Genomic DNA, 19,987 nt, shown 5'->3' on the forward strand with positions numbered 1-19,987 from the left:
ATCAGGGAGGGTTCCCTGTTCTGGGGTGTGTGTCTTGCTTTCCCCTGGGGGTCCCGGGGGGGTGGTGGGGGGCATGGGGTCAAATGTCCCCTGCTGTTGGTGGTAGCTTCCCACATGTCCCTGAGGGGGATGGGGGAGTGTCATTGCTGTCACCCAGGGGTTCCTAATGTCACTTGGGTGACCCCAGGGTATAATCACCTAAGGTGGTCCTGGGGGGGGGGTGGGGGGGGGTGTCCCCACTGTCCCTTGGGGGTTCCATAATGTCACCTGTGGGTCTCGTGTCCTGGGGTGGGGGTGTGTCCCAGCTGTCCCTGGAGTGGCTCAGTATCCTGGGGATACCCCCCCATCACCTGAGAGTGATCCAGGTGGTCCCACGTGTCCCTGGAGGGGCTTGGTGTCCCCACAGTGCCCTTGTCACCCGGGGGTCCCCATCACAGCTGGGGCAGCTTGTGGGGGTGGGGGAGTTACTCCCCCGCATCTTTATTCCCTGCACAGATGGTGCCCCTGACCCCCAAGTGTCCTTTTGTGTTTTCCCCCGCCACTGGGGGGGTCCCAGCATCCCGGGGGGGGGTCACAGCTCGTCGTGGGGGCGCTCCAGGTCCTGCCCGTAGTTGGTGGCCTGGCTACCCACGAACATCTGCCAGTTGCCCAGGATCTCAGCCTTGGTCAGCTGGCCATCCTGGGGGAGGGGCGGGTCATGGCCCACCCATCCCCACAGCATCCAGCTGTTGGCACCCAGGCCCTCCCCTCCCCCAACCCTGGGAGGGATTCAGGTGTCCCGGGTATTCCCATCCCCCATCCATAGGGCACCCAGCCTCTCCGCCTCTCCCACAGGGACCTATGGGTGCTCCCCTACCCCGCTCTGGGGGTACCCAGCCTCTCCCCCCTCCACCAGGGACCTATGGGTGCTTCCCCTACCCCACCCTAGGGGTACCCAGCCTCCCCCCCTCCCCCAGGGACCCATAGGTGCAGGCCCCCATTTCCTCTATGCGGGGTGTGTGTGTGTGGGGTGTGTCACCTTGTCAGCGTCGGAGTGGTGCAGGAGGTGGGCAGCCTCCACCCCTGCCCAGTCAGGGCTGGGGGGTCGCAGCCAGTGCCCCACCTCGGAAGGGTCCAGGCGCCCATCCCCGTCCCGGTCCCGTGCCTGCACAAACTGCACTCGCTCCTCCTGCACCCACTGGGGTTCCGGGGTGCCTGGGGTGCCTGTGTACAGCTCCGCTGCAGGGGGGACCCCCGTCAGGGTGGGCCCGGGCAGCCAGGGACCCAGAGGTTGAGGACCTGGGGGGTCTGCACCATCCACCACCCCCCAGAGGGACCCAAGGGTGCAGACAGCCAGGAGGTCAGGGCTAAGGCTAATTAAGAACCCAGGTGTCCTGGCCTGGGGTTAATTAGTGACCGGGGGGGTCTGGGCCACCCACCCCTCCTCCCCAGAGAAGGACCTGGGGATCCAGGCTCACCGATGTACTCGTCCACCTGGACGAAGCCATCTCCATCCTTGTCCATGTCCTCCATAGTCTCCTGGAAAACAAGGGGGGGGGGGGCGCTATGACTCCCTGAGCATTCCTGCCTTGAAAAGGGGGCCCAGGCATCCAGCTCACCGCCCCCCCTCTGTGCAGGGGTCCCTGACCGTCACCACGAGGGGCCTCATGTGCTCGAAGTCTTCGGGATGGAGGAACGCAGCAAATTCCGTGCGGTTGGCGCCACCGTCCCCGTCCTTATCAGCTGCCCGGAACCGCCGCTCGTCTCGCGCCAGCAGCTGACGATATGTCTCGGGGTGCTGCGTCCCCTCAAAGTCATCCTCTGTGGGGAGAGGGGGGGTCTTCAGCGAGGGAGCCAGGCATCCAGGAGACCCCCAGAACCTCCCCCAAGTGGACCCACACATCTAGGAGACCCCATACCCCCCCCCCCCCAGGGGATCAGGCAGCTAGGAGACAGCATCCCCCAACCCCCACCCAGGGGACACATGGGCACTCTCTGAGGGGACCCAGGCATCTGGGAGACCCCCCCCATGCCCCCACCCAGGGGACTCAGGCATCCAGCCCCACCCCCCCCCCCCCGGGTGGTACTTCGTCCCCCTGCCTCACCGGGGTGTCCATAGGCCTCTCGCCGATACTCGTCCCATGTCACGATGCCGTCACTGTCACGGTCGTAGCGCTGCCAGCCCCGGCGCAGACTCTCCTCCCGTGCCCGCCGCTGCGTCCGCTCGATCCAGCCCCGCAGCTCCTCTGTTGTCACCGCGCCATCCCCGTCCCCATCGATCAGACCCACAAGCAGCCTGGGGGGGGGGGAAGGGGGGGTTCAGGAGCCCCCAAACCCCACCCAACGTGATATAGCCCAAAATGGGCACAGAGTGCCCCAAAACTGACCTGAAATGGCAAAAATGGGCCCAAGACTGGCCTTAATTGCCCCCCATGTTGGCCCCTATGGGTGGGCTGTGTCAGGGGAGGTTTGGGTCTGGGGGCACCTGGGTTCCTCAGGGTCCCCCGGGTGTCTGGGTACTCGGGTGAGGGGCACTGGGCGGGCCCTGGGTGCTCCCAGACTTCTGGGTCCGGGAATAGTGGGGGTCCTGGGTCCCCCCCTGCCGCCCACAGGCCACCTGGCTCTCCTCCAACCCCCTAAATGTCTGGATCAGGGGACAGTGGGGGTCCCCCCCAGCCCCCCTACCCCAGGCGGCGCTGGCTCTCCGATGGCGAGAGCTGGTCGAAGGTTCGAGCCTCCTCCGGCCCCAGAAAAGCCTCGTGGTCGTAGGCGAAGCCATCCGCGTGGTCGTGGTGGGCTCCCCCCAGGTCCCGGGGCAGCCCCCGCTCGGGGGGGTGGGAGCCCCCCACCAGCCACAGCGCTGCCAGGCACAGCCACCCCCCCCGCAGCATCCTGGGGGCACGGGAGGGTCAGCGGCCCGCGATGTCCCCAAACCGACCCACAGCAGCTGGGCCCAGCCCCCCACCACACAGCTGCCTCTCGGAGCCCTCCAAACCCCTCAGAACCCCTCCACAACCCCCCCAGCTCTCTAGGACTCGAAGCAGCCCCCTACCCAGCCCCTCAGCACCGCCCCCTCCCAAATGCCTCGGAGATCCCAGCACCCCCCCCAAACGCCTCCAAGCCCCCGTCTGGACCCACCCACCCCTCGCAGACCCCCCGCACGCCGCCAAGCCCCTCGGAGACCTCCCCGGAACCCCTCAGGACTCCCCCAACCCCAACTCCTCCATGACCCTCCTGGACCCCCCCACCTCGCCCCGGCCCGTCTGGGGGGTCCTGCAGCTCCCGCGCACCGAGCCTTGCCCCCTCGCCGCCCTACCGACCAATCAGAGGCCGCCGTGCCCACGTGGGGACAGCCGGCTACGCGCGGGTTGGCTGCTGCCCGCCACGTTGCTGCAGAGGGAAGTTCTTGTGTCCGAAAACGGAGTTTCTAACCCCAAAAGAAGGCGGGGACGTGCTGACGATGCTGGGCTGTACTGCGTGTCGGACTGTAGCATGCTGTGCCTATACTGTGCCGTACTGGTGTGTACTGGAACATACGAGGCTGAAGAGACTTGTACTTGGCTATACTGGGCTATACTGGACTGTAGTGGGAGCCGGACTGTCGCATGCTGTGCCTATACTGGGCCGTACTGGTGTGTACTGGAACATACGAGTCTGAAGAGACTTGTACTTGGCTATACTGGGCTATACTGGACTGTAGTGGGAGCCGGACTGTAGCATGCTGTGCCTATACTGGGCCGTACTGGTGTGTACTGGAACGTACGAGTCTGAAGAGACTTGTGCTGAGCCAGAGTGGGCTATACTGGGCTTTACTGGGGACCGGAACGTAGGAGGCTGTGCCTATACTGGGCCAGAGTGGCGTGTACAGGAATGTACGATGCTGAAGAGACTTGTGCTGGGCTATACTGGGCTATACTGGGCTGTAGTGGGTGCCGGAGTGTAGCAGGCTGTGCCTATACTGGGCTGGAGTGGTGTGTACTGGAACGTACGAGGATGAAGAGACTGGTGCTGGGCCAGATTTAGCTATACTGGGTGCCGGAATGTAGCAGGCTATGCCTATACTGGGCCAGACTAGTGTATACTGGAACATATGAGTATGAAGAGACTTGTACATGGCTATACTGAGATGTATTAGATGAAGGACTGCAGCAGGCTGTGCCTATACTGGGCTGCACTGGTGTGTACTGGAACGTACGAGGCTGAAGATACTTGTGCTTGGCCAGAATGGGCTATACTGGGCCATACTGGGGGCCTGATTGTAGCAGGCTGTGCCTATACTGGGCCAGAGTGTTGTGTACAGGAACGTACGAGTCTGAAGAGACTTGTGCTGGGCCAGAGTGGGCTATACTGGGATTTACTGGGTGCCGGAACGTAGCAGGCTGTGCCTATACTGGGCCAGACTGGTGTATACTGGAACATATGAATCTGAAGAGACTCGTGCGGGGCTATAGTGGGCTGTACTGGGGGACACACTATAGCAGGCTTTGCTTATACTGGGCCAGACTGGTGTATACTGGAACATATGGATCTGAAGAGACTCGTGCGGGGCTATGGTGGGCTGTACTGGGGGACACACTATAGCAGGCTTTGCCTATACTGGGCCAGACTGGTGTCTACTGGAACGTACGAGGCTGAAGAGACTTGTGCTGGGAAAGAGTGGGCTATACTGGGGACTGGACTATAGCAGACTGTGCCTATACTGGGCCGGAGTGGTGTGTACTGGAACGTACTAGGATGAAGAGACTTGTGCTGGGACAGAATGGGCTATACTGGGCTGTAGTGGGTGCCGGAGTGTAGCAGGCTGTGCCTATACTGGGCCAGACTGGTGTATACTGGAACATATGAGTCTGAAGAGACTTCTGCGGGGCTGTAGTGGGCTGTACTGGGTGCTGGACTGTAGCAGGCTGTGCCTACACTGGGCTGGACTGGTTTTGCTAGAACGTACAAGGCTGAAGAGAGTTGTGCTGGGCCAGGGTGGGCTATACTGGGCTGTACTGGGTGCCTGACTGCAGCAGGCTGTGCCTATACGTTGTCACACAGGTGTGTACTTGAACGTGCGAGGCTGAAGAGACTTGTGCTGGGCCAGAGTGGGCTATACTGGGGACCAGACTATAGCAGGCTTTGCCTATACTGGGCCAGACTGGTGTCTACTGGAACGTACGAGGCTGAAGAGACTTGTGCTGGGCCAGAGTGGGCTATACCGGGCTTTACAGGGGACTGGACTGCAGCAGGGTATGCGTATACTGGGCTGTACTGGTGTGTACTGGAACGTACAAGGCTGAAGAGACTTGTGCTGAGCCAGAGTGGGCTATACTGGACTGTACTGGGGAACGGACTGTATCATGCTGTGCCTATACTAGGCCGGAGTGGTGTGTACTGGAACGTACGAGGCTGAAGAGACTTGTGCTGGGCCAGAGTGGGCTATACTGGTCTGTACTGGGTGCCGGAACGTAGCAGGATGTGACTATACTGGACCAGAGTGGTTTATACTGGAACGTATGGGTCTGAAGAGACTTCTGCGTGGCTATACTGGGCTTTTCTCGGTGCCGGACTGTAGCAGGCTGTGCCTATACTGGGCCAGACTGGTGTCTACTGGAACGTTCGAGGCTGAAGAGACTTGTGCTGGGCCAGAGTGGGCTATACTGGGCTTTACAGGGGACCGGACTGCAGCAGGGTATGCGTATACTGGGCTGTACTGGTGTGTACTGGAACGTACGAGGCTGAAGAGACTTGTGCTTGGCCAGAATGGGCTGTACTGGGCTGTACTGGGTGCCGGAACGTAGCAGGCTGTGCCTATACTGGGCCGTACTGGCGTGTACTGCAATGTACTAGGCTAAAGAGGCTTGTGCTGGGCCAGAGCGGGCTATACTGGGGGCCGAAATGTAGAAGGCTGTGCCTATACTGGGCTGGAGTGGTGTGTACTGGAACGTACAAGGCTGAAGAGGCTTGTGTTGGGCCAGAGTGGGTTATACTGGGCTGTACTGGGTGCCGAAGTGTAGCAGGCTGTGCCTATACTGGGCAGTACTGGTGTATGCTGGAATGTATGAGGCTGAAGAGACTTGTGCTGGGCCAGATTTGGCTATACTGGGCTGTAGTGGGTGCCGGAGTGTAGCAGGCTGTGCCTATACTGGGCTGGAGTGGTGTGTACTGGAACATACGAGGATGAAGAGACTGGTGCTGGGCCAGATTTGGCTATACTGGGCTGTAGTGGGTGCTGGAGTGTAGCAGGCTGTGCCTATACTGGGCCAGACTGGTGTATACTGGAACATATGAGTCTGAAGAGACTTCTGCGGGGCTGTAGTGGGCTGTACTGGGTGCTGGACTGTAGCAGGCTGTGCCTATACTGGGCTGGAGTGGTTTTGCTAGAACGTACAAGGCTGAAGAGAGTTGTGCTGGGCCAGGGTGGGCTATACTGGGCTGTACTGGGTGCCTGACTGCAGCAGGCTGTGCCTATACGTTGTCACACAGGTGTGTACTTGAACGTGCGAGGCTGAAGAGACTTGTGCTGGGCCAGAGTGGGCTCTACTGGGCTATACTGGGGACCAGGCTATAGCAGGCTGTGCCTATACTGGGCCAGAGTGGTGTCTACTGGAACGTACGAGGCTGAAGAGACTTGTGCTGAGCCAGAGTGGGCTATACTGGACTGTACTGGGGAACGGACTGTATCATGCTGTGCCTATACTAGGCCGGAGTGGTGTGTACTGGAACGTACGAGGCTGAAGAGACTTGTGCTGGGTCAGAGTGGGCTATACTGGTCTGTACTGGGTGCTGGAATGTAGCAGGATGTGTCTATACTGGACCAGAGTGGTTTATACTGGAACGTATGGGTCTGAAGAGACTTCTGCGTGGCTATACTGGGCTTTTCTCGGTGCCGGACTGTAGCAGGCTGTGCCTATACTGGGCCAGACTGGTGTCTACTGGAACGTACGAGGCTGAAGAGACTTGTGCTGGGCCAGAGTGGGCTATACTGGGCTTTACAGGGGACCGGACTGCAGCAGGGTATGTGTATACTGGGCTGTACTGGTGTGTACTGGAACATACGAGGCTGAAGAGACTTGTGCTTGCCAGAATGGGCTGTACTGGGCTGTACTGGGTGCCGGAACGTAGCAGGCTGTGCCTATACTGGGCCGTACTGGCGTGTACTGCAATGTACTAGGCTAAAGAGGCTTGTGCTGGGCCAGAGCGGGCTATACTGGGGGCCGAAATGTAGAAGGCTGTGCCTATACTGGGCTGGAGTGGTGTGTACTGGAACGTACAAGGCTGAAGAGGCTTGTGTTGGGCCAGATTTGGCTATACTGGGCTGTAGTGGGTGCCGGAGTGTAGCAGGCTGTGCCTATACTGGGCCGGAGTGGTGTGTACTGGAACGTACGAGGATGAAGAGACTGGTGCTGGGCCAGATTTGGCTATACTGGGCTGTAGTGGGTGCCGGAGTGTAGCAGGCTGTGCCTATACTGGGCTGGAGTGGTGTGTACTGGAACGTACGAGGATGAAGAGACTGGTGCTGGGCCAGATTTGGCTATACTGGGCTGTAATGGGTGCCGGAGTGTAGCAGGCTGTGCCTATACTGGGCTGGAGTGGTGTGTACTGGAACGTACGAGGATGAAGAGACTGGTGCTGGGCCAGATTTAGCTATACTGGGTGCCGGAGTGTAGCAGGCTGTGCCTATACTGGGCCAGACTAGTGTATACTGGAACATATGAGTATGAAGAGACTTGTACATGGCTATACTGAGATGTATTAGATGAAGGACTGCAGCAGGCTGTGCCTATACTGGGCTGCACTGGCGTGTACTGGAACGTACGAGGCTGAAGATACTTGTGCTTGGCCAGAATGGGCTATACTGGGCCATACTGGGGGCCTGACTGTAGCAGGCTGTGCCTGTACTGGGCCAGAGTGTTGTGTACAGGAACGTACGAGTCTGAAGAGACTTGTGCTGGGCCAGAGTGGGCTATACTGGGATTTACTGGGTGCCGGAACGTAGCAGGCTGTGCCTATACTGGGCCAGACTGGTGTATACTGGAACATATGAATCTGAAGAGACTCGTGCGGGGCTATAGTGGGCTGTACTGGGGGACACACTATAGCAGGCTTTGCCTATACTGGGCCAGACTGGTGTCTACTGGAACGTACGAGGCTGAAGAGACTTGTGCTGGGACAGAGTGGGCTATACTGGGGACTGGACTATAGCAGGCTGTGCCTATACTGGGCCGGAGTGGTGTGTACTGGAACGTACTAGGATGAAGAGACTTGTGCTGGGACAGAATGGGCTATACTGGGGACCGGACTATTAGCAGGCGGTGCCTCTACTGGGCCAGACTGGTGTGTACAGGAACGTACGAGGCTGAAGAGACTTGTGCTGGGCCAGAGTGGGCTATACTGGGCTGTAGTGGGTGCCGGAATGTAGCAGGCTGTGCCTATACTGGGCCAGACTGGTGTATACTGGAACATATGAGTCTGAAGAGACTTCTGCGGGGCTGTAGTGGGCTGTACTGGGTGCTGGACTGTAGCAGGCTGTGCCTATACTGGGCTGGACTGGTTTTGCTAGAACGTACAAGGCTGAAGAGAGTTGTGCTGGGGCAGAGTGGGCTATACTGGGCTTTACAGGGGACTGGACTGCAGCAGGGTACGCGTATACTGGGCTGTACTGGTGTGTACTGGAACGTACAAGGCTGAAGAGACTTGTGCTGAGCCAGAGTGGGCTATACTGGACTGTACTGGGGAACGGACTGTATCATGCTGTGCCTATACTAGGCCGGAGTGGTGTGTACTGGAACGTACGAGGCTGAGGAGACTTGTGCTGGGTCAGAGTGGGCTATACTGGGCTGTACTGGGTGCCTGACTGCAGCAGGCTGTGCCTATACGTTGTCACACAGGTGTGTACTTGAACGTACGAGGCTGAAGAGACTTGTGCTGGGCCAGAGTGGGCTCTACTGGGCTATACTGGGGACCAGGCTATAGCAGGCTGTGCCTATACTGGGCCAGAGTGGTGTGTACTGGAACGTACGAGGCTGAAGAGACTTGTTCTGGGCCAGAGTGGGCTATACTGGGCTTTACAGGGGACTGGACTGCAGCAGGGTATGTGTATACTGGGCTGTACTGGTGTGTACTGGAACGTACAAGGCTGAAGAGACTTGTGCTGAGCCAGAGTGGGCTATACTGGACTGTACTGGGGAACGGACTGTATCATGCTGTGCCTATACTAGGCCGGAGTGGTGTGTACTGGAACGTACGAGGCTGAAGAGACTTGTGCTGGGTCAGAGTGGGCTATACTGGTCTGTACTGGGTGCCGGAACGTAGCAGGATGTGTCTATACTGGACCAGAGTGGTTTATACTGGAACGTATGGGTCTGAAGAGACTTCTGCGTGGCTATACTGGGCTTTTCTCGGTGCCGGACTGTAGCAGGCTGTGCCTATACTGGGCCAGACTGGTGTCTACTGGAACGTTCGAGGCTGAAGAGACTTGTGCTGGGCCAGAGTGGGCTATACTGGGCTTTACAGGGGACCGGACTGCAGCAGGGTATGTGTATACTGGGCTGTACTGGTGTGTACTGGAACGTACGAGGCTGAAGAGACTTGTGCTGGGCCAGATTTGGCTATACTGGGCTGTAGTGGGTGCCGGAGTGTAGCAGGCTGTGCCTATACTGGGCTGGAGTGGTGTGTACTGGAATGTACGAGGATGAAGAGACTGGTGCTGGGCCAGATTTAGCTATACTGGGTGCCGGAATGTAGCAGGCTATGCCTATACTGGGCCAGACTAGTGTATACTGGAACATATGAGTATGAAGAGACTTGTACATGGCTATACTGAGATGTATTAGATGAAGGACTGCAGCAGGCTGTGCCTATACTGGGCTGCACTGGTGTGTACTGGAACGTACGAGGCTGAAGATACTTGTGCTTGGCCAGAATGGGCTATACTGGGCCATACTGGGGGCCTGACTGTAGCAGGCTGTGCCTGTACTGGGCCAGAGTGTTGTGTACAGGAACGTACGAGTCTGAAGAGACTTGTGCTGGGCCAGAGTGGGCTATACTGGGATTTACTGGGTGCCGGAACGTAGCAGGCTGTGCCTATACTGGGCCAGACTGGTGTATACTGGAACATATGAATCTGAAGAGACTCGTGCGGGGCTATAGTGGGCTGTACTGGGGGACACACTATAGCAGGCTTTGCCTATACTGGGCCAGACTGGTGTCTACTGGAACGTACGAGGCTGAAGAGACTTGTGCTGGGACAGAGTGGGCTATACTGGGGACTGGACTATAGCAGGCTGTGCCTATACTGGGCCGGAGTGGTGTGTACTGGAACGTACTAGGATGAAGAGACTTGTGCTGGGACAGAATGGGCTATACTGGGCTGTAGTGGGTGCCGGAGTGTAGCAGGCTGTGCCTATACTGGGCCAGACTGGTGTATACTGGAACATATGAGTCTGAAGAGACTTCTGCGGGGCTGTAGTGGGCTGTACTGGGTGCTGGACTGTAGCAGGCTGTGCCTACACTGGGCTGGACTGGTTTTGCTAGAACGTACAAGGCTGAAGAGAGTTGTGCTGGGCCAGGGTGGGCTATACTGGGCTGTACTGGGTGCCTGACTGCAGCAGGCTGTGCCTATACGTTGTCACACAGGTGTGTACTTGAACGTGCGAGGCTGAAGAGACTTGTGCTGGGCCAGAGTGGGCTATACTGGGCTTTACAGGGGACTGGACTGCAGCAGGGTACGCGTATACTGGGCTGTACTGGTGTGTACTGGAACGTACAAGGCTGAAGAGACTTGTGCTGAGCCAGAGTGGGCTATACTGGACTGTACTGGGGAACGGACTGTATCATGCTGTGCCTATACTAGGCCGGAGTGGTGTGTACTGGAACGTACGAGGCTGAGGAGACTTGTGCTGGGTCAGAGTGGGCTATACTGGTCTGTACTGGGTGCCGGAACGTAGCAGGCTGTGCCTATACTGGGCTGGAGTGGTGTGTACTGGAATGTACTAAGCTAAAGAGACTTGTGGTGGGCTATACTGGGTTATACTGGGCTGTACTGGGTGCCGGACTGCAGCAGGCTGTGCCTATACTGGAGTTGTGTGTACTGGAACGTACGTGGCTTAAGAGACTTGTGCTGGGCCAGAGTGGGCTATATTGGAGACCGGATTGTAGCAGGCTGTGCCTATACTGGGCTGTACTGGTGTGTGGCGAATGAAGAGACGGCGCGCAGCTTGATGCAAGGAAGATGTCCGTTTATTAGTGATTTTCTTACAACTATATACGTTTCTACCTTCTACATACTACGCACTGATTGGTTAAATCTTAAGTGTAAAAAACACAGATTGGTTGATATTTATGGCACACCGTTAAAACAATAGGAACTTATTAGTTTACCTTGACATAGCAACAATTCCTATTCCAAAGTTAGGGAGTTTCTTTCTACGCAGCTTTCTTGATTAACATAAAGTTACATATTGGCGCCATCCGTTCCCTTATCTGGCTACTGGTTTCTCTGTCCGTCTGGTTGCCTCCTCAACTGTAGCGGCTCAGGGGTCTGCAGTTAGCTTGTTCCTTTGTCCCCAGGGCTTGTGCCCTACAAGTCCTATCAAGTCTCTATTCATCAGGCTATCAGTACTTGGACTATTGTCCTTGAGGCATTGTCCTACATCTCCCCCTTCCTGTTGCACAAAAAGAACCCCTGAAATCGAATGAGTTATTAATTTTTGTAAGCATTGTAAAAGAGAAGGTATAAGTAATAAAACAAACAAAAAAGCAACTAAAGCTATATATAATCATCTTCACTAAACTTCTTAACCATCCTGAAATGCCCCAACCACTAAACAATTTATCTAACCAATCCCAAGTATCACTTTGTTGAAGATGAGAAACTCCATCCTTCAGTCTTTGGATGCTAGCATGAATTGATTCCGAATGATCTGAAAGGTTCATGCAACACATCCCTTCAAACTCTTTACAACCATGACCTTGTGCCAGAAGCAAAAAATCTATTGCAGCTCTATTTTGTAATGTCGCGTGGCGAACACTATCAACATCTAATAAAAGACCAGACAGGGCACTGCTTGTGGCATTAGTTTGTTTGGCAAGCCAACAGCCAAGCTTATCTAATGTTGCTAGAGCCTTTCCTGCAGCAGCTCCAGGCAACAAAAGAGATGCAATAAAGCGTTGGCCAAAGGACCAAAATTGCATGTTATCATCACAATCGGAGGCAAATGCATGAACGCCACGCTTTGTCCTTCGAGAGCAGCGATGTTGTAAAATCATGGATGTGTTAGGAGTCAGGACGGAAAGTCGCCCTAAGCTACACGGACCTCCTTTTATATGAGAAGGAATGACATGCCATGCTCGAGCACCACAAATAAAAAATACTCCAGCAGGTAGTGAGAGCGGAGTATTGCTAGATTTAGACAAGTTGTTAGCAATGTAGTTACACCAGATACTTGCATTTCTAAAAACAGGATGAACAGGGTAAACGTCCCATGCCCTAGATTGATTCTTTCCTGTGTAGTTAAATTTTATGCAAAAATCCATTTTTACTGAACCAAGGAGTTCAATTTCCTGCGGTTCCAGAGTAGCCAGTGGGAGATGGGGTATCCATACATCCCAATTGTCTGTCACATTTTTTGATATGTTTTTTGGGTGGGTTGTTATCTATTAAAGAACAATTTAAAAAATTAAAAACATACAATGCTTTCTGTAACCGTTCCTCTGGAATAGCCATTTCCCATTCCCCCTTTTTGTTGTTGTAATAGACGTTTTAGAGACTGATGAGACCGTTCAATGAGAGATTGACCAGTGGGGGAATGAGGAATGCCAGAAATATGAGTTATACCCCATAGGGCAAAAAAGGCTTTTATAGTTGTTGAAACATAAGCTGGACCATTATCTGTCTTTATCTTTGAGGGAATACCCAAAGTAGCAAAAGCACGCATTAAATGTCCACGAACATCTCGTGCCTTTTCTTCTGTGTGACAAGAGGCAAACAAGGCACCTGAAAATGTATCAATGGAAGAGTGGATATATTTAAGGTTACCAAATTCAGAATAATGTGTGACATCTGTTTGCCGTAACTGTAGGCTTTGTAATCCTCTAGGGTTAACTCCTGCAGCAATTGATGGGAAAGAATGTTTTTGACAATCAGGACAGACAGCAATAATATTTGACGCTTGTTGAGCAGTAAGGTCAAACTGTCGTTTAAGAGCTCCAGCATTTTGATGGAAAAAAGAGTGACTTAGTTTAGCTTGTGCAATACGGTCTGGCAGTACTTGAACTGGTAACGCCAATAGATCAGCTCGTCGATTGCCTTCTGCAAGAAAACCAGGTAGTGAGGTGTGAGACCTAATATGCATAACAAAATAAGGCACAGATCGAGAGTCCAAAAGGAAAATAAGTTCCTGTAACAGGGTAAAAAGTTGTGAATGTGAAACATTCCGCAGCACAGAAGCTTCGGCTCGTGTAACAATACCTGCAACATAAGCTGAATCGGTAACAAGGTTGAGGGGTACGTTCCATTTTCGGAAAACGCGAACAACTGCATTCAGTTCTACTATTTGAGGTGAACCGGAGACTGTCTCTATGTCCGAGTCCCATCATCTCTGTTGATCATCCCACCATAGGAGAACAGATTTATGTGATTTGCCCGATCCATCTGTAAACACAGTAAGTGCCTGTAAGGGTTGTTCGCTTCTTTTGGGTTTTAACATCAGATGAAAGTCAATGTTAAACAGTTTGTGTGAAGGTGGATGAGAAGTTATTTGACCCGTGTAGTCAGCAAGTGCCATAACAAAGATGTCTGATTGCTGATAAAGCCATTGTAAGTATACTGTTGTTATTGGTAGACAAATACAGACAAAATCCTTCCCTGATAAGGTTAACAGGCGTGATCTAGCTTTAACAATCAGAGAGGCAAACATTTCATGTTGTGTCAAAATAGTTTTTGTAGACTGGTTAGGTAAAAAGATCCATTCAATAATTAACAAGGGGTCTGAGTTCTGAAGGTCCCATTGAAATATCAGGGCATGAGGCTGTCGTGCAGGGTTTAAAATAATCAAGTAAAAAGGCAGTTCAGGGACCCATTGGTGGGCCTGTCGAGAAGCGATAGCTGAGGCAACCTTTTGTAAAGATATATCTGCTTCAGAGTTAAGATTACGTGGAGAACAAAGATCAGTGTCCCCTTTTAGTAGTTCAAACAGAGGACCCAAGTCTGTATTAGAATTTCCCAATAGTGGTCGAACCCAATTTATTGTTCCCACTAATTTTTGTGCATCATGCAGGTTTCTTACATTGGTATTGATCTGCAATGGTTGAGGAACAATAGTTTGTGCTCTTATTCGCCAGCCCAGATATTTCCAAGGGGGAAACTTCTGGACCTTTTCTGGTGCTATACAGAGACCTGCCGAATTCACGGCATCTGTGTCAAGGGCTACAGCTTTCTCCATGACTTCGTGATGTTGTGCTGCCACTAAAAGGTCATCCATATAATGATACAATAACACAGTAGGCATAGCATTTCGGACAGGACTGAGTATTTTCGCAACATACCATTGACACATTGTAGGGCTATTTTTCATACCTTGTGGCAGTACAACCCACTGATATCTCTGCAATGGAGCTTGCATGTTGATGCTTGGAATTGAAAAGGCAAATTTCAGGGCATCATCTGGATGTAACGGGATACTGAAAAAACAATCTTTAAGATCTATGACAGTTAGATGCCAGTGTCGAGGGATCATAGTCGGGGACGGGAGCCCGAGTTGGAGGGCTCCCATATCTTCCATAGCATCATTAATTTTTCTGAGATCATGGAGCAAGCGCCACTTGCCAGTTTGTTTTTTAATAACAAAAACTGGTGAATTCCATGGGCTAGTAGAAGGTACAATGTGTCCTTGGGACAGTTGTTCTGAGACTAAGTTTTGAAGTGCGTGAAGTTTTTCCAAAGGAAGGGGCCATTGATCCACCCAAATAGGAGCATCAGTTTTCCAGGTTATTTTTAGGGTGTCGCGCACTTCAATGGCCCTATCTAAAAATGTGTTTGGATAGACATTCCCCATTGTGACAATGCATCACGTCCCCACAAAACCATAGGGACTGGTAGCACAAAAGGTTTAACAGAAGCCACATGTCCCTCTGGTCCTTGAGTTCGAATTAGTTCCAAACTCTGACGACTGTTACCAGTCCCCCCCATCCCAGCCAGTGTCTGAGAGACATTAGTCAGTGGCCATTGTGGAGGCCATTTGGCTTGAGAAATTACTGGGACATCAGCTCCAGTGTCAATGATTCCATTTAGTGCTATTTGTTGGTCATTGTAAATAAGGGTACACTGATACGTAGGTCGCTGTGGAGAAATAGATTGTACCCACAAAATGTGAGGTAACCCTGTGGATCCAAAACCTCCTCTCCTCTGCGGAGGATGATCAGTGATAAGAGAGCTTACTCTTGCCGGAATCAGAATCAATTGCGCTATTCGACTACCCTGAGGTATCGTACAAGGTGGAAATGGAGTCCATGCCATGATTTTGATTTTGTCCACACTGTCAGAGTCAATAACACCTGGTAAAACAAAGAGACCAGACAATGTTGTGGAAGATCTACCAATTAACAGAGCTTGTGTATCGGGGGGTAATGGTCCTTTGACATTTGTTGATAATAAATGAACCGAGGAATCGAGCAGTGTTACTGTGTGTGAGGTTGCCAGGTCCAGTCCGGCACTGCCTGAGGTTGCTGGACAGGGACTTGAGGTGTCGGTGCTTCTCTCTGAGGTTGTTGAAATGCCAGCTGTGGCACTTGTATCTGTGCACGTCGCTGCCCCGCACTCCACGGTCGGTTTCCCTGTATCGGTTGTCCCTGGAAGTCATACTTAGATCGACATTGATTAGCATAATGACGCCCTTTCCGACATTTCGGACAAACTCCAGGACCAGGAGGTTGTTGTCTATTCCCTGCAGCCCGAGCAAGACGATTTCTCTTTAAATGACCAGGCTTACCACAACCATAGCAATTCCCCACACCATGCATCGCTGCAAAAGCAGCAGCCATAGCTTCAAACTTATGGTCAACTGTACCGATTCGGTTACATGCTTTCACCATTTCCATCAAAGTGGGGTTCGGGTTGGGAAGAGACTTCAGTAGCCTTTTATAATCAACATTAGCATTTTCAACAGCTAGTTTTGTTAACAATATATCCCGAGCTTCCGCATTATCTACTTGACGTTCCAAAGCCTGTTTTAGTCTATCAATAAGCTGCGTATAAGGTTCTCGAGACTCCTGAGTGACGTTAGTAAAGGCTTTTTGTGGCTTTTGTACGTCAGGAACCTGGAAAAAAGCCTTTTTCGCCTCTTCTCTAATTGCCTCGAGAGCCGCACGGGGGCAGTGTTGAGCCTGCGCTACCGGATCAGCACGTGCACCGGTGCCCGTAAGATGCTCTATTGTCAGTGCAGCTGATGCAGCATCATTATGGTTGACATACGTGAGCAGGAGTGCTTGCAGTCCCACTCTCCAATGCGACTCCCATAACGTGTACTGAGTCGGGGTTAGTAGCAATCGTGCTAAAGATTTCAAATCATGAGGAGTCATGACATAAGTATCAAACACAGAAGATAACAGACTTGTAAAATAGGGAGAAGAAATACCATGTTCCGTAACCGTGCGGCGCAGTTCTTTAACAACCGAAAAAGAAAGAGCCTCCCATCGTGCTCCCCCTGCCCGACCCTGAGAATACAAGACCGGAGCAACTATAGTTTTAGCCATTTCTAAATCCCCCTCCTTTAAGGCTTGTTTCTTTATTTTTGCCCACACATCACGCAGATCAGGACGGTATAAATCAGGTTCTTGTTCAGGGTCTACTGGTCCCGGGTCAAAGGGATCTTCTTCTGGCAGATACTCCACTGCATTAACACCCAGGGGTTTAGAGCACTGTGATTTGGAGGCTGATAAGGAAAGGGCTAGAGGAGCTTGCGACTCCTCCTCCTCTCCTTCCTCTGCCTTTTCTTTTTGTGCTTTCATAGTCTCAAAAATAACTCTCCATGAAGAGAGCATACGGTGGGACTCAGTATTGCCTTTTGTCGCAGAATCCCACAATTTCACCCCTGTATCGTCCCAAAGTTCCCGCGTGAAAATTGTAGTTGCAGTCACTGCAGGCATATTTACTTGCACCCACTTAAGCATTGCTTTAAGGTCATGCTCAGAAATACTTTTCTTATGTTTGTTAAGGAGACCTTTCATAAGCTCATATACGTCTCTTTCTGGGGATGAAACCTGATTCCCCATTACAGATTTCCCACAGCTCACCTCTCAACTCCGGAGGAATTTCTGGCCGGCCGGCTCCTGCTTCCTTTCAGCAGATCATTCAAAGTTCTGTGGGATTCGCTGCATGTCGCTCAGTTAGGCAATTCGAGAGTCCCTCCACGTCAGATCCTTCACTGGATCACGTCGGGGTCACCAATTTGCGGGGAATGAAGAGTCGGGGTGCAGCTTGATGCAAGCAACTTGTCGGTTTATTAGTGATTCTCTTACAATTATATAAGTTTATACCTTCTACATACTACGCACTGATTGGTTAAATCTTAAGTGTAAAAAACACAGATTGGTTGATATTTATGGCACACCGTTAAAACAATAGGAACTTATTAGTTTACCTTGACATAGCAACAATTCCTATTCCAAAAAAAGGGGGTTTCGTTCTACGTGGCTTTCTTGATTAACAAAGTTACATATTGGCGCCATCCGTTCCCTTATCTGGCTACTGGTTTCTCTGTCCGTCTGGTTGCCTCCTCAACTGTAGCGGCTCAGGGGTCTGCAGTTAGCTTGTTCCTCTGTTCCCATGGCTTGTGCCCTACAAGTCCTATCAAGTCTCTATTCATCAGGCTATCAGTACTTGGACTATTGTCCTTGAGGCATTGTCCTACAGTCCCACACAGGAAGGGCTTTGGGGTGGCTCTCCAAAAGAGGGCAGCGGGTTCTGTGGTGATCAGGCACAGGGCTCAGGCAAGCGAAGCAGCCAGCACTTTGCTTCAGTGTGACTGTCTCCTCGATCCCCCCTGCTCTCCATTTGCCATCCTTATACGTGCCCCTCACCTTCCCTGGCTCCTCCCTTTCTCAGCCCTGCTCTCCTCCCAGAGACGGGGCCAACCCCGCTTCTTTTGCCCCGCCATGCTCCCAGGTTTGCCCCATCTGTCAACACACGCGGTCTTTGGGTGCTCTTAGCTAGGTCACCTCGGACTTGTGTGCCATTACTGGACGGGCTTGCCTGGCTACTGCTGTCCCCGCCAGAGTCCTCTCCTCCAAGTCACCCCAAGCTCTTCCTTCAAGCAGCTGTGAAGCGTGGCCACCTCTGACGGCATTCCCCGCTAGCCACCTGCCAAACATGGTGCTGGAAGAGCAGAGTTTCCCCAGCACACAAGTTGTCTTCTCCAAGGCCGCCTTCTGCCTGCTCTCAGCAGACCCATGGGAGCCGGCAGCAGGTCCCTTTTCAAAACACAAAGCAGCCTTGAGCCCGCTTGCTTGGAGGCCCGGTGCTGGGGCCTAGGAAGCCCTGCTGCGCCTCCAGCGCCTTGAGAGCAGCTCTTCCACTTTCAGGCAGAGCCTGCGTGGTCCTCCTCCTCGGGACCCGGTTGCTCCCTCCGCTCTGTGCCTTAACGCCTCGCCACACAAGCCAGGATGGCAGCAGGGAGCTGCCGCACCTCTCACAAGCTTTGAGGCTGCCATCCTTCAAGCCACTGCCCTCTACCCTCCAGGGACCTAGCCCTGCTGCGCAAACGTAATGCACGTGCCTGGCTCCTGCTTTTCTCCTGCACTCCAGCAGGTGAGCAAGGCTCCGCCAGACAGCGGCAGAAGGCAGACGCACGAGACAAGGCTGATGCAGGATTTACCAAAGCCACGGACAACAATGGCACGTGAGGCTGAGAGCAGGAGCATCCTTCTCTCTCGAGAATTTCACCTTGCTTGTCCTTGCCACAAGTGCCCTGCTCGGCGTGCCCCCAGAGCCGCAATCGAACTCATAGGCAGCGAGGACACGAAGCCTGCCAGAGGGCGTTGCTGTGGCTGACATAGCCAGCGAGGACTGTGCTGCGCCTGCATTTCACTGTGCTTTGTGCAGCCAGGTTGACACTGCTGGGGTACGCGTGGCTTATTTGGCTTGCCCAGCACTGTTGCCGGCCGCAGCCGTAAGAGAGATTGGCTCTTGGACACCCAGGCATGCGCGTGCTGCCTGTAGTAGCCCCGCTCTCTGGTGTCTCTTTATTGGGAAGGAGACGGTGGCACAGGGCTGCAGAGAGCAGGGCGGCAGGGAACTTCGCAAAGAGGCTGCGAGGCCATGCTCGCTTTTGTCCTGTGAGCTGTTAACAGGCAGAGCTGGGAGCCAGGCGCCGCTGCCTGCCACGGGGCCTGCCCACCCTGATGGCGCAAGCAGGGCATTGCACGGGGCTCTGTCGGGGTGTGCGATCCCAGCTTCTGCCTCCACTCCTGCTTGGAACCCCTCCTATTGCCTCCCCTCCCCCCCACCCCCACCCCCCCGACACCACCACGCCCAGCACCTGCAACCGGGCGCTCTGTGACATCAGCCCCACGTCCAAGGGAACCCCAGGCAACGGGAATCCTGCGGGCAGTACGACGGCGGCCGTACTGGTGGCGACAAGCCCTCGTCCTTGCAACTGCCACATGTCGCTGGCAGCGATGGATTTTCTGCATGTCCTCATTGTCCTGCTGGCCGTGTGCTGTCCTGTGCACGGCACGTGGGACAGCTGTGGGTAAGTGGCCCCAGGCTCTGGGAGGGAGCTTGGGCAACCCTTGTGGGCTTCACTGGAGGGGGCCTGCTTGTCCCCCATGGCCACCCCACAGGTTCTTGAAGGCCGTCTGGGAGGCTCAGCTCCTTGCCAGCTCCCAGGCTGCCGGCACAACTGGTCCACGGGCTGAAGCAGAAAGCGGGGCGAGGGGAGCGGGCGCACGCCCCACGGGTTTCCTCGGCCCTTCTGGCCATGCCGTGTGGGGAGGGAAGACGGCTGGCCTTCAGCCGCAACGGCGCAAG

General features: G+C 53.8%; 1 protein-coding gene across 1 annotated transcript; it reads right to left on the reverse strand.

The window, feature by feature from the left end:
* Nucleotides 1-447: 447 nt before the first annotated feature.
* Nucleotides 448-3,325, reverse strand: LOC308065670 (reticulocalbin-3-like). The gene is made up of 7 exons (XM_080391854.1): nucleotides 3,228-3,325; nucleotides 2,665-2,871; nucleotides 2,085-2,275; nucleotides 1,628-1,800; nucleotides 1,458-1,518; nucleotides 1,019-1,218; nucleotides 448-679 (listed from the first exon to the last, which is right to left on the reverse strand). Exons 2-7 carry the CDS (start codon nucleotides 2,868-2,870, stop codon nucleotides 572-574), a joined length of 939 nt encoding a protein of 312 aa, XP_080247980.1. The 5' UTR covers nucleotide 2,871; nucleotides 3,228-3,325; the 3' UTR covers nucleotides 448-571.
* Nucleotides 3,326-19,987: the final 16,662 nt, after the last annotated feature.

This window comes from Falco punctatus, assembly GCF_963210335.1.
Source record: "Falco punctatus genome assembly, chromosome: 6".
Lineage (NCBI taxonomy): Eukaryota > Metazoa > Chordata > Aves > Falconiformes > Falconidae > Falco > Falco punctatus.